The sequence below is a fragment of the Stegostoma tigrinum genome, chromosome 2, assembly GCF_030684315.1.
Source record: "Stegostoma tigrinum isolate sSteTig4 chromosome 2, sSteTig4.hap1, whole genome shotgun sequence".
Lineage (NCBI taxonomy): Eukaryota > Metazoa > Chordata > Chondrichthyes > Orectolobiformes > Stegostomatidae > Stegostoma > Stegostoma tigrinum.
The window spans coordinates 62,510,504-62,523,938 of NC_081355.1; the positions used below are offsets into that span (position 1 = coordinate 62,510,504).

The 13,435-nt window shown below is 41.7% G+C and overlaps 1 protein-coding gene across 4 annotated transcripts; it reads left to right on the plus strand.

The window, feature by feature from the left end:
• The first annotated feature begins 327 nt into the window (after nt 1-327).
• Nucleotides 328-11,584, plus strand: eomesb (eomesodermin homolog b). 4 transcript variants are annotated; one of them, XM_048552531.2, is made up of 7 exons: nt 1,291-1,948; nt 4,168-4,299; nt 4,420-4,574; nt 6,739-6,860; nt 6,961-7,119; nt 7,214-7,275; nt 7,380-11,584. In XM_048552531.2, exons 3-7 carry the CDS (start codon nt 4,424-4,426, stop codon nt 8,107-8,109), a joined length of 1,224 nt encoding a protein of 407 aa, XP_048408488.1. In that variant the 5' UTR covers nt 1,291-1,948; nt 4,168-4,299; nt 4,420-4,423; the 3' UTR covers nt 8,110-11,584. The 4 variants fall into 4 exon arrangements, with proteins under 4 accessions (XP_048408466.1, XP_048408488.1, XP_048408474.1 ...); XM_048552509.2 differs by lacking the exons at nt 1,291-1,948; nt 4,168-4,299 and adding an exon at nt 328-1,102; XM_048552517.2 differs by lacking the exon at nt 4,168-4,299 and having other exon boundaries at nt 1,291-1,944.
• The last annotated feature ends 1,851 nt before the right edge of the window (nt 11,585-13,435 follow it).

Consider the following 13,435-nt stretch of genomic DNA (forward strand, 5'->3'; position numbering starts at 1 on the left):
ACTTCCCAGGATCCTGACTCCACCCCTAGTCCCACCCCTGAATTCTCGCACCCAATGAGACTGGGGGCAGAGGGCTGAGGGGTTTGTGTTTGCAAAAGGATTGCTGGAGGAGGAGGGACAGAAGGAGGGGCGGAGGGAGCACGCTGCCAGAAGCTGATTTTAGCCCCACTGAAGACTAGCTGCCGGCTTGTGGTTTCTGACTGTGTGTGTGTGTGTTTTACGCAGACAGAGATCTGCACTGTATTTTGTGAGAGTGTGTGAGTCTCTCGAGGTGGGGCTTTGCTGGGACCTGGGGAAGGGGGGGGTGGGGGTGGGGGCTGGCTGTGGTGTTGGGTTCTGGACTCGGAATGATGCAGTTAGCAGACCGATGCTTCACTTCCAGCTCCAACCTGCCCAAACCTTTCTACAGTTTGTCCTCGTCTCCCGAAAGCCAGAGCCCGGCATCCTCTCAGCTCGACTTCCCGGACAGCGAGCGGGCCGACAGTCTCCAGGACACCGGCGTTATCCACAAGAAGTTCTCCGGCTCCGGGATGCTGACAGACAGCCAGAGCCATGGCTTCAGCGCGGCTAAAGTGGGGGCGCCGGCGGCCGCAGACCGGGCCAAGGGCTCCCCGCCTGGGGGGGCGGACGAGGACTTGGCAGAAGTTCGCTACAGTTTGGACAGTCTGGGGCCCGATCGGTATTTCCTGTCTCCCGTGGCCCCGCAAAACCTGAGCCCCGGCCACCAGCACCAGGCGCAGCCCCAGCAGCAAGTAGCGCCCAACCCCGGCTCCTTGCTGCCATACCCCGGGCAGCACCCCTCGGGTTTCCCGGTGAACGGGGCCAGCCGTTACCTGAGTCCTCACTCCGTGCTGAGCAACGGCGCCTACAATCCGATTTTAACGCCGGCCGGAGCCCAGGCTCTGGCACCCTCGGCTTATCCAGCGTACCCCGGCTCAGGGCGCTCTCAGTATGGACACGGTTACCAGAGCGGACCGCTCTACCCACAGTACACCCCCAGCATCCCGCACCCAACCCGGGCACAGGTCTACCTCTGCAATCGGGCACTTTGGCTGAAATTTCACCGGCACCAGACCGAGATGATCATTACCAAACAGGGCAGGTAAGGCATCGGAAATCCACGGTCACCTTCAGCTAAACAGCACTTTTCTGGAGTTATAGGATTTCATCTGAGCTCTGAAATGTCAGTCCTGAGAACGACTTAACGATATTTTTGAATAAAAACTTGCACGATAATCTTAGACTTTTTGATTAGGATCTCTCGTTATCCTGGGCTGTTTGAACTGTCTCTGGTAACGGTGCTAACAAGTTGTTTTTAAGACGCGCCAAGCCTCAATAGCATTAGAGATGACAGCCACGTAGCATCATAGAATTAGGAAAGGTCTGATGTTTAGATTTTGTTCTATTCCAATCGAGAAGAGTCTTGCAGATTCGGGAGTGTTGCTGTGTAATGTGGGGTACCTGTGGTGAACGACACACCTGGTTCTGTGTCCTGGAGCCGCAATACAATCTCCCAGCCACAGTAAGACGCTGCTGAAGAAGTTGTGCCAGGCCATTGCCGAGGTCGGGTTCCACCTCCCGCAGGAGTTAGTTCTGGAGTTCTGGAGAGTATTCATGATGGTAGATAACGCCGAATCGACTGTAAATGTGCATGCAGATTTGATTGGCGACCATCCTTATATCCCAGCCTGGCTTGTTCTCACTGGAAGTGGCGTCTTTTTTCGCAAACTGGGACTCCACAGAGGTATTTCAGAGACTGAGAGATGTGTGTGTCAGGTCTTAAGTAGCCCCAAGATGCCTGACATATTTCGTTATTGAAGGATTCTGTAAAGACTGGCCAATGACGGAATTAGGACACTGGCGCCTGACTTTCTGTTTTTTAGAGAACTAGGAAGCTGATTTCTTTTAAAGAAACTAAGTCTCCCTAACGGAATCTCGATTGATGTAGGTAATCAATTTTTTAACGCCTTAATTTTGAGCGCATTGAGATAGCGACCATCTCTTTTACTATGTAGAGGCCTGGGAGCGTTCCGATTTGCGGGAGAATTTGCACTCAGTCCCAAAATCAATTATATTTTTACAGTTTCCAATACTGATGATTTTAAGGTAGGAAGATCCCCGGTGATATCACGGTATGTGGGGCTGGGTGAAATGTGCAATTTATAATGGCATTTGCACACCGCATACATTTTAGATTTGCGTTCGAAGGGTGAAACTACCATGTAGTGGGAGGCTCATCTCGCCTTTTTTTGCGCTGATAATCTGAGAGGTCAGGGGTAATTGCAGAGTTACTCACGTAATCCAATCTAATAATCTTCCAAAAGGTCACCCGAAGGAGGTACATGTACTAATAGACTCGCCAGGTCCGTTTAATGGGTTCAAACAGAATGGCGTATGAACTTTCAAAAGCGGGCGCTGGAAAGCTGAAGTTAAGAGAAAATGCTGGAAATACTCGACAGAACAGGCAGCATCTGTAGAGAGGGGAATCCAGTTCATGTTTCAGGTCGAAGACCTTTAAATGGGCTGGCTATCAGAGCGGTGTCTACAATCTCTCACCCATGAAATTTCCCTATTATTTCCTAATTCCCATCCTCTCTATTTGCCTGTAGAAGTTTCATGCCCCATTTAACTGGGCAAGGTATTGCAACTTCGAAGTTCACACTCTTACCCAAACAACGTACATCGCGTGTGTGTGTGTGTTTTTTTAACACATTTAAACGTCTGGATCCACTTTTGGTTTCATTGGTGTAGAGCAGAAAATGAAATCACGTTTTGTTAGTGTCATTTACTGATTTCCTCAGTGACGGGGTGTTATGAAGCTAACTCTAGCTCCCGTTTGAATGAGGTCCATCACTCATATTTGATCAGTTATTCATGATAGACTAGCCCGAATTTCCTGTCACGGCCTGTACCTGGGGATCTGGTCGGGAATATTTTATGAAATAGTGTGGCCAGTTTTCAAAGCAGCCAATTCGGAGTTGATAAATTCAATCGCGCCCCATGTCAGAGCCACAGGAGCGCCAGTGAACACGAGTTGGTTGCAGGAGCTGACATCTTTTTGGCCATTGCGAAAGGAACCCCAGTTTTATGTCGGAAAAGGGCATCTGTTTAAATGCTACTATATAGTACCTTAATAAATTGGGGCCGATATTCCGTATCAAAGGGACGCCAGCACCGAGAGAACTCAATCTATCCCAGTTGCGTTTTTTTAAAATGATGGATTAATTGAAATCGATACTCGATTTTTTAAATTGAATTAGACGAATTGTTTGATGCATTTGAGATGAGTGATATTTCATATATTTCTTAATGCCTCGTGGGAGACATCAATCAGAATAAGTACATAATAATTAAATTCAATTTTCTCATTTCAGTAATAATAGGTCTGTACAGTTTGTGTGTACATGCTTAAATCAATCTCGTCTTTAATTTCGTATTTCCAATAGCGAGCCGGTTTGCCCCAAGAAATGATTAAATGTTAAGATGTCAGATTGGGCTATAAACGTCCGGCATTGTTTTGCTCCAATTTGTGAAATACTCCTAAAATTGAAAATTGCAAAATTTCAAAAATTGCAACATTTCAGCCTAGAAACACAAGGCTATTTATTTAGAGTTACATACTTGTCAGCATGTAGTGGACTTTAGATTGAAATCTTTGTACTAAATTACCCATCCGCCACCTTCGTACAATGAATCTCGGAGTTATTGAAAAGGAGAGGCGCAGTACTCCCCAGGTTCATGAACACGGACGGTTGAGCCCGTGGACCAGATTTGATAACGGTCCTGTCCTTAAAGCCGTTAGCATCTGGTCAGTTCAGACTCTGTGCAGCAAACAGCGCGGTTAACATGCTGTCATTTAGGAACTCAATTTCAACACTAGTGAAGTCACAAAAAGAGTGCAAAACTCGGCGGGCATTGTTTTGGGCATATGCCTCCTTCCGCTTACTCGAAATTCTTCACGCTTCAGAAGACGTTTGATGGTGTGTAAATGTTGAAAGTTCAAATCAGTTGTTACTTGCGCCTGTTAGATCAGGAATCATATCCTGTAAATTATCACTAAGATGTGACTATTGTCAAAAGTCTATAACTCTTGCCCATCTGACCTGACTGCGCATGTTTAAAGCTCCTCAATGCCGATGACAAGAGAAAACTTATTTCTCACTACAGCCAAAGCAAATGACTGCCATGGCTTAAATGCAAATAGACAATATTGGAAGCACTCAGCAGGCAACCCACATCTGTGGGGAGAGAAACAGTAAAGCTTTCAGATCTGCGTTTGCTTTTTACAGGTCAGACTGGGTGAGTATTTGAAGATTCTCTGGTTTTGTTCAATATTCACTGCCGATCGGGTTTCTGTCGTTCATTTTTTATGCATTTCTGGTATTGTATCGTTTTGTTTATTTCCTTTGCTTCTCCCAGGCGTATGTTCCCCTTCCTGAGTTTCAATATTTCCGCTCTCAACCCAACCGCTCATTACAATGTGTTTGTGGAGGTTGTGTTGTCCGATCCCAATCACTGGCGATTTCAAGGTGGAAAATGGGTGACTTGCGGAAAAGCTGACAACCATATTCAAGGTGTGTGTGAGCGCGCGTATTGTGCAGCATCGGACTGTGTAAATCGTAGATTTGTTTGCATCTATCTGTATATTCTGAAACGGATCCTCTATTTAATGGCAAAACATGATGCCAGGGAAATGCGCATAAAGTTACACTTCATTAAGATTTGGGCACGCAATTCTCCCAAATATATTTTTATTCAGTAAATTGTCAACTGTTAGGCATTAATGAATGTCTATCGTTGTGCAAACATTGCCTTGTAGGTAATTTTCAATTAGCCCTGTTTTATCCGTACAGCTTTGGTGTTGTCAATTATATTATAGATCACCAGCATCCGCAGGACTCTGCTGTTAAATTGGAAAGAATAGAAAATGCTGGAATAACTCATCATTTTACAGATGGGAGACAATTGACGTCCAGGTGGTTGGCCTGTCATGTCAAGATTGTCAAGAAGTTTTGAACTGAAATTTATAATCTTCTTCTTGTTAATCGATTGCATATAACGGGATGTTGCTCCTGCCTGGGTCAACAGTGTTGTTCATAATGAAATGAGAATTTTTAGCACCGAACGCTGTATTGGCTCTATGGCTCCTGTGTTGCTGCACATACTCTTCATCCACTCTTTCACTCCTGACCCATTTCTTGTCGTTTAAAACAACTTGCACTTATGTAATGCGTTTTACATACTAAATTGTCCCAGAGTGCTTCGTAGGGCCAATTACTAAACAAAATTTTAAGTTGGATTGTCCACTATTTGTGTTCTAATGTTGGTCGTTGCTTAGGACAAGAAAGACTTGTACTGATCAGAGAATTTGAGAAACAATCCCCTCATATGAAAATTGCATGTGACTTTTTCTGACTTTACTTAAAGTTTCCTGTTGGTTGAGGTACTGTGTTTTTAATAACAAACATAGAAAATACCAGAGAAACTCAACAGGTCTGGCAGCATCTATGGAGAGAGTAACAGTTAATGTTTCGAGTTTGATATGACTTTTTCTGAATGTTCATAATTAGTTACCTGTTGCTTTTCATGCTATGTTATTTAAATGCACAAAGTTAAGTTTTATTTTCATCTCTGTGAAAACAACCTCACATCAAGTCTCCGTAATTGTATAGGGACTGCTGGGTATCTTTCTGCTATGACTGTTTGGTGTTTGATCGGTAAATTGGCAATCATGAAGAGGGTATTAGCAATAAAAGTAGGCCAGTCAGTTGGTCAAATTTGCAATTAAATCATGAGGATTCAAATCTACCAATTGTCAGCAGGTTATCATGTTCTAGGATAGCCTTAGGCTTTATGCTGCAAATACAGCTTCAAAATGTGTAATCTGCAGAGGGTGTCCACTGTTATGCCTCAATTCAAGTTCACTGGACCAATGCAACTTTTACATGTGCACAATTAATACTCAATCTGTACTTTGGTAAAGTCAAATCAATGTCATTAATTTATTTCAAAACTGTGAACAGTTCTTCTTTCTAATGCAAAGTCAAAATTATACTGCCCCAGTCGTATTCAACATGGTAGTTGTGATAACTTTAAAATGTGCAATTCTGCATGAATAATTTGGTGTCAAAGCAAGCTTTGATTTCCCAGTATGCAATTTAGGTATTGCACCTTTAAAAGTTGGAGCTCTTTCCTCATTTGTGGAATAAGTTATCAGTACAATTCGACACATTCTGAGAAATGCATTGGGCTTTAAAGTTCAGACCAGAGAACATTGATGCCTTGAAATTGTTTCCAACTGAATGTCAAAGGATTCCTTTGGAATGTCGGGCTGCAAGGCTGTAGAGATAAGGCATGATAAAAGTATGTCTTCTGACAAACTCTGATGAAGATTTACAGACTTGAAATTTGAACAATTTATGTGTCGATGGATGAAGACTGGCTTTTCATTTCCGTTATTTTGTTTTTGCTTTCAAATTTGCCCAATCTACAACCTTTTGCTTTTGTGTAAATGTTTTTCTGAATAATGTGAACTAGTCGCAGTAGCTTCATGTCAGATCAAACTGAAATGCAATATTTTAAAGACCCTTTGTTTTGCTAATTTCACAAGAAAAAAGCATTCATTTGCACTCAGTTTTGAAACTGATATTAATATTTTTAAAAATCAGAAAAGAAACTAAGATTTCCCATTGTTCCTAACTTGCTACTTACACTGTCATCTTTCACTTTATCCTTCAGGTAACAGGTCTTATGTCCACCCTGAGTCTCCAAACACTGGAGCTCACTGGATGAGACAAGAGATTTCCTTTGGGAAACTTAAGCTGACTAACAATAAGGGCGCAACCAACAACAATACTCAGGTGAGCCAGTGAACAGGTAAAACCTATCTCTGATATGTTAGACTAACAGTAACACTTTGTGGCAGGTGTCTTAACAATTGTGTGCCTTTCATTTTTACAGATGGTTGTATTGCAGTCCTTGCACAAATACCAACCACGCCTTCATATCGTAGAGGTGAATGAAGATGGCGTAGAGGACGTATCTGATTCTTCAAAAACACAAACATATACATTCCCAGAATCGCAGTTCATTGCTGTCACTGCCTACCAGAACACTGATGTAAGTATAGTTTACTGTAGATTTGAATTGTTAAAGCTAACAACTGTTGGCAACTGACCATTTATTTTTGTACTTTTTTTTCCACATTCATTAGATTACCCAGCTCAAGATAGATCACAATCCTTTTGCCAAAGGTTTCAGAGACAACTATGATTCGTAAGTTTATGCCTTTAATGTAATAACATTGGATTCAGATAAATTTGTTCTTTAAATCACAAGATATCGTAGTCAATGCTCTAATTTCCTGTTTAATTCCTCAGCATGTTCACTACTCCAGAAAATGACCGATTGACCCCATCTCCCACGGATTCACCCCGATCCCATCAGATAGTGCCTGGGGCCCGTTATGCCGTGCAACCCTTCTTCCAGGATCAGTTTGCCAACAGCATACCATCAGCCCGGTTCTACAATGGTGAACGTGCCGTGCCCCAAACAAGTGGCATCCTGTCCCCCCAACAGACCGAGGAGTCCAGCAATCCTCCCCAGAGGTGGTTTGTCACCTCTGTGCAACAGCCTGGCACCAACAGGTTGGACTTTACTTCTTATGATGCAGATTATGCTGCCAATGCCTTGCTGCCCTATGGTCTCAAGCCTCTACCCATTCAGTCAGCTCATTCTCTGAGCTATTATCCTGACCCAACATTTGGTTGGGGTTCCAGGAGTTCCCAGTACCAGAGAAAGATAGCTTCTGGGCTAACATGGTCCTCCAGAACGAGTCCACCAGCTTTCCCTGAAGATCAAGTGTTGTCCTCCGAGGACAAAGCAAGGGAAGAAGCCAACTCACCTTGGATTGAAACCCCACCATCCATTAAATCCATGGACTCAGACTCTGGACTCTATGAAAATGCCTGCAAGAGAAGAAGGGTTTCAGCTGGCAACTCTAGCAGTGAAAGTTCACCAACAATTAAATGTGAGACAATTACTTCTAAAGAGTATAACAAGGATGGTGCAAAAGCAATGGGCTACTATACTTTCTACACCAGCCCTTAAGGTATTCCCAAGAAGTTTGCCTGTATGTATCCAATCCATTCACCAAATGTCGAGATGGTCTTAGGAGTGCCAAAAAGACTGAAGTTTCCTTCCACCTTAAGAACTGACCTTGTACAGTCTAATAGTGCAATCAAATTTTTAAGAAGGTGCCAAAGTTATCTGATGCTGTAAGTGATAAGATGGAGAAATTCAAGCTAAGCCTGATCTAATGTGACGTCCCATAACATATAGTATTAACTTTAGGAGGAATTTCTTGGTGGGAGGGGCTTAAATACCAGATTGACGTTTTCTGTATGTGGTTTTATTTATTTGACAATACAAATATGTACAGTTCCTGTTCTTTATAGTCTACTGTAGAATGGGTACAGTATGGTGTAAAAGAAAATGAGTGTTAGTTCAATGAATAAAACCCAGTCCTTTCCAATTCCATCAATATGTACAGATTAAGCAAAAACATTTTCAAGCATTAATTTTTCACAAGCAATAAAATAAGACTGGTTCAGACTTTATAATTTCAGCTTTCCAATGGTTGCTGTGAGGAGGGAACTAATGTATTTATAAAGTCTTGATAAATGCATAGCTAATGCACTTATAATTCTGACCATTTCCCACTCTCATTCACATGAAAAAATAGAATAGCGAAAGACATATTGGCACCTTAGTTCCAAATTTATCAGGCTTCGGGTGGTTATTTGATTGTAGTTGTGGAAATTAAAATCTCACACAATTCAAATCATTCTTCAAGTAACGATGTGTTTAAACGTGTCAGCATGTGTGCACCTCGGCAAATTCAAACTTTTGCCTTAAACAATTTTTTTTCAATATGAACAATTACCCTGTGTGTACCTGCTGGACTCACACCATTTTACATGTCCCTACAATCAAGCCAACAGTCTGAAATTGTCTTGGAATGTTATTTGCTACGAGTTTTAAAAAAATCAGGGCTTATTTAAAAATGGCGTCGGTACGTGGTTTATTTGCAAAATAAAGTACCAGATTTTCAAGAATGAGTTAAAATGCAGTGTAATGAAATCCCTTCACTGACAATACTGTACATTCACTGCCAGGCTTCGTGGGAAAATAGTTTTCTTGCTGATTATTTCCAAATTATGCATTTAAGTAGAGAAATCAGACACCAAGAAATAACGAAATGTTTTTGGAATAATTTTGATGGTTGGAGCAATCATCGGAGAGAATTCCGAATAAAATGTTCTTTAAGTCAGCCTGCTTTGTGATGGTGAAGGTTTGATTCTGGCGAGTCGAACAAAGAGGAAAGCAATCGGGAAAAATAATCTCGTTAACTAGAAATGGTGCAAATGCTCCACAATTGACGACACATTTAAATTATAGCTCATGCAGAGCCGGTAGGCGAGACTGACGAGTTTTTTTTTGTTTTGTTGTGTGTTTGAATCGACGCATTGTCTAAAGCATTTGTCTGCTGCATTCCTTTGGTTAATGAAATGCGCGCTCGGTAAATGCTGTCTCCCATACGGTTTGACCAGTGCGAAATCTCTGTCGCTTTGCGATCTCACCTTCATCGCAGTTACACTTTGATGGCCAATCTCGCAGTTGTGGAAAATTTCTCAGTTTATTTTGGTCCTTCTATATACGCGGCTCGTACTGTTTGCTGTTTTGTTTTGTTTACGCCCTCCGAAAACAGTTAAATCAAATGCTTCTGAACCGTGTTCCAATTTGCGAGAGTGCAAAACCACACGAACAATGGAACAAGCTTTAAAAAGCAAAATTAACAATTGCTGGCCGGGGCGGAGGCTCGTATCAGTTTTACCTTATTCCCGTGTGCAGCGATATTGTGTGGTTGACACAGTTAGTCCCAAATTGGCTCCTTGTGAATTTTGACAGCGCCTGTAAACTTATTTTGGAAGTGGGTGTTGGAATTTGGTTGCGCTTGTTAAAGATGCTATATAAATGCAGGGGAGGGATGTCTGCAAGCGCCATCTTGTGGCGGCTCGGAAAGAACGCTTAGAAGAGAAGAGCAACTCAACCAATTCAACGGTATGTCACCGTGTAATTAATGCTGTGGGGTGCGAGTCCCACCGTCCCCGGGAGATGTGTCACATCACATCCATTCAGGTTGATTCAAGACATTTACCGATAGATTCTGTCCAGTGCGATCATCTTATAATACCATATTTTTCACCTTACAGACTCGTTCCTTCATATAATTTGATGAGTAGTTGGTGTTGAATTCAAGTGAAAACCTTCGAAAGGTACAAAATCAGGGTTAACATTTCTCAAACTTAACGCCACATTTAGATATTGGCATTTTCACGTCTTGATCCGATTTGACCCTTTACTAGTGTGGCATCCGATAGAGTGAATGCAGTCCAATGTAGTGCATTACACCAGGCACAACGGTTATCCCGTCTCCTTCTACAATATTTAATAAACAGAGGTCAGGAAATAATTTAAATTGACGGAATGTGCGTGGCATTTAAGGTACTCAGCTGCTGTGTTGGAGAGACATTGGGTTCCCACATCAACAGCCAGCTCAGGTATGTGTGTGTTCAAACAGAAAAACACGATCACTTCTGTGGCACACCTTTAATCCCTTTCCCATCACAAACTCAGTACCAGATCTGCTGAGCATTTCAAACGTTTTATGTCTGAATGTCAAATTGCAACATCAGCATCATTTCCATTTTTTTTGTTGTTGGGACAAATCAGTCGTATAGTGTTAAAATGCTCGAAAGATACAGCGAATATAAACAAAGGTCAGACCCATTTTGTAGATGATCAAAAAGAGAAAAATGAATGAGAACGAATTGATGATTTTCGAGTAATCGTTCAGTGGTTAAATTGCCTCTTAAAGTGAATATGTAACCCCAAGGTACAGTCTTATCTCAGCCCAGCGCAAAACAAAATGCAGAAATAACCAAACATTTCGGGCTGGAGTTGTTTGTTTTGTTTGGATTTTAACATTGTTTCTGTGTGTGCGTTTTTTTAAACCGTTGAAGTATCACGGAAACGTAACAGCCGCAGTGGGAAAACCAGAACAGCGAGACATTCGCACCTAGATGTGGATTTGAAACTTTTGAAAGATAGAAATGAAGGAATGCATGTCGACCTCATTTCTGAAGGATTTCGGCAGCTTCTGTTTAAACGGAAAGCGGGTTAGATAACAATAAAATGACGGCGGCTGGGTGTTGAGCGCCGATTTGGTTGAATCAGAGGGCGCCTGAAACAAGCTGGTTTCCTCGGTGTGGAATGTATTTGGCTCAGTTCCCACTGGCAGAAAGCAGAGGTTCCGAGATGTAGCACCTTACAAACTGGTGAAATTTATGAATCAGTCAGTTCTGAGAAATCAGACGACCTTCGAACAAATGAAAAGAAAATGAAACTTAATATTTGTCTAATGAAGATTACCTTGCATATTCGGCCTCCGCGTAGATTATATAGACCCCGAAACACACTCCAGCTGTTTGCTGTCAAACTCTGTAAATGGCCGCATTATCTGTAACAGCCCAAGTTAAAAGGATTAAGTTCTAACAATAAATTATATTTGCTTTAACCAGGCGTGTATTCTGACATCTATTTCTAAATGTTTGGCGGTGGAAATAGGATAAAAATGGGAATACCGATTCATCCTCTGTGCCTCGTACAACTGTAAACAGAATGGGAACATTCTTAACAGCATATTTGAAAACCCACCGAATATTTTCACGCTCTAAACGCAGGCTCGGCTTCAGCTCCTAGTGTTGTGGTTTAATGGGCCAAAAAGTTGGTGCGTTTAACACCAAATTTCATTTTAACTCATTTCAATTAACACCCGGGAATTAGAAGGATATTCTGAAATGAGAGCGTCAGGCTCCTAATTGTAAACGGAACTATCTCATTAACTCGAAAGTAAACATTTTAAGAACTGGTTCTGAATATTAAATATCTCTCTTCCCGTGATCATGTTATCAAGACTGGCACTGTGGCCAAATTACAATCTGGTAGGAAACGAAAGGTAAACATTTTGTTTAATCAAGAAACAATTGAGATGGAACCTAACAGCAACGGAGCGGACACATTCCTTCGATAAAGGTACAATTTCTGTGCATCTTAATGACGTTTTAATTGTATTTTATGCAAGGACTATGTTTCACTAAATGGACATGTTTACAGGAAGTCTACAATTATGTTTTTGGTCATCGCCGCCTTTGGGCCCATGTTCTCTTTCAGCTCACTTGTTTTAAAACTCAGTTATAATTTCAAACTAAACGAAATGGAGAAAGAATAAACTTCAATCGATATTTTGTTTCCTTCGTTGACAGAAGGGATATGGTGTGACAATGCTTACTTCCAAAGTAATTCAAACCCCTAAATTAGCGGAAATTAGCACTTGCTCAATGTTTACTCGAAAAAATCGCCCTCAAATAGTTAATGCCCTGTCAGCTGGTAAACGATTGCATAGAAACAGATCTATTTACGACACAGAAAGTGATCATTCGGCCCATCTTATCCAATGGTGTAAAGAGCTGTCCCGCCCGATCTCACTTTCAACTCTTGGTCTGTTTGGCTTGATATGTAATAGTCAAGCGTATTGTTTTAAATTGCCACAAGGGTCTCCGTCTCTACCAGCCTTTCAGATAATGATTTCCAAACCTTCACTATCTCCAGGGTGAACAATTAATCTCCAACTAACCCCCCCCCCTCAATTCTTCTACTTCCTTAAAATCGATGCCTCATGGTTATTAAGCTCAAGCTAAGTGAAATAGGTCCTTCTCATTCACTTTTTCTGGGCCCCTCAAAATTTAATGTACTTGAAATAAATTTTCCCTCATTTGTTCCAAACAAGACTACACAACCTATCTAATTTTTCTTCATCACTGACTGACATTCTCACATCTTTGCAACATTCCTGTAAATCTCCTCTGCACCTTCTTTAATTTGAGCACGTCCTTGTTGTAATGTAATAATCAGAAGTGTAAGCAGTAGTCTTGGTGCGCTCTAACTAGTGTTGGCACAGTTCCAGCATAAACTCCCTGCTTGTATATGCCAGATCTTACCTAATAAAGGGAACCAGCTCCACACTTCGTTATCAAGGAAATTATCCTGGTGTTTTCTGGGCCACTTTATCTATCTATGGGCATATACTCCAAGGCCCTTCTGCTAAATTTCTTAGAATGCAGTCATTTTTTGTTCATTCCTTTCTTTTATGCTTTCCACAAATGCCTTACCACAAACTTTTCCAGGTTGAATTGCATTTGTGATTTTTCTGCACAGTTGACCAGTCCATTGACATCTTCCTGTGGTTCTACAACTCTCTCCTCATTATCAACAATACAACTGATTTTTACATGATTTGCAAATTTCATAATCA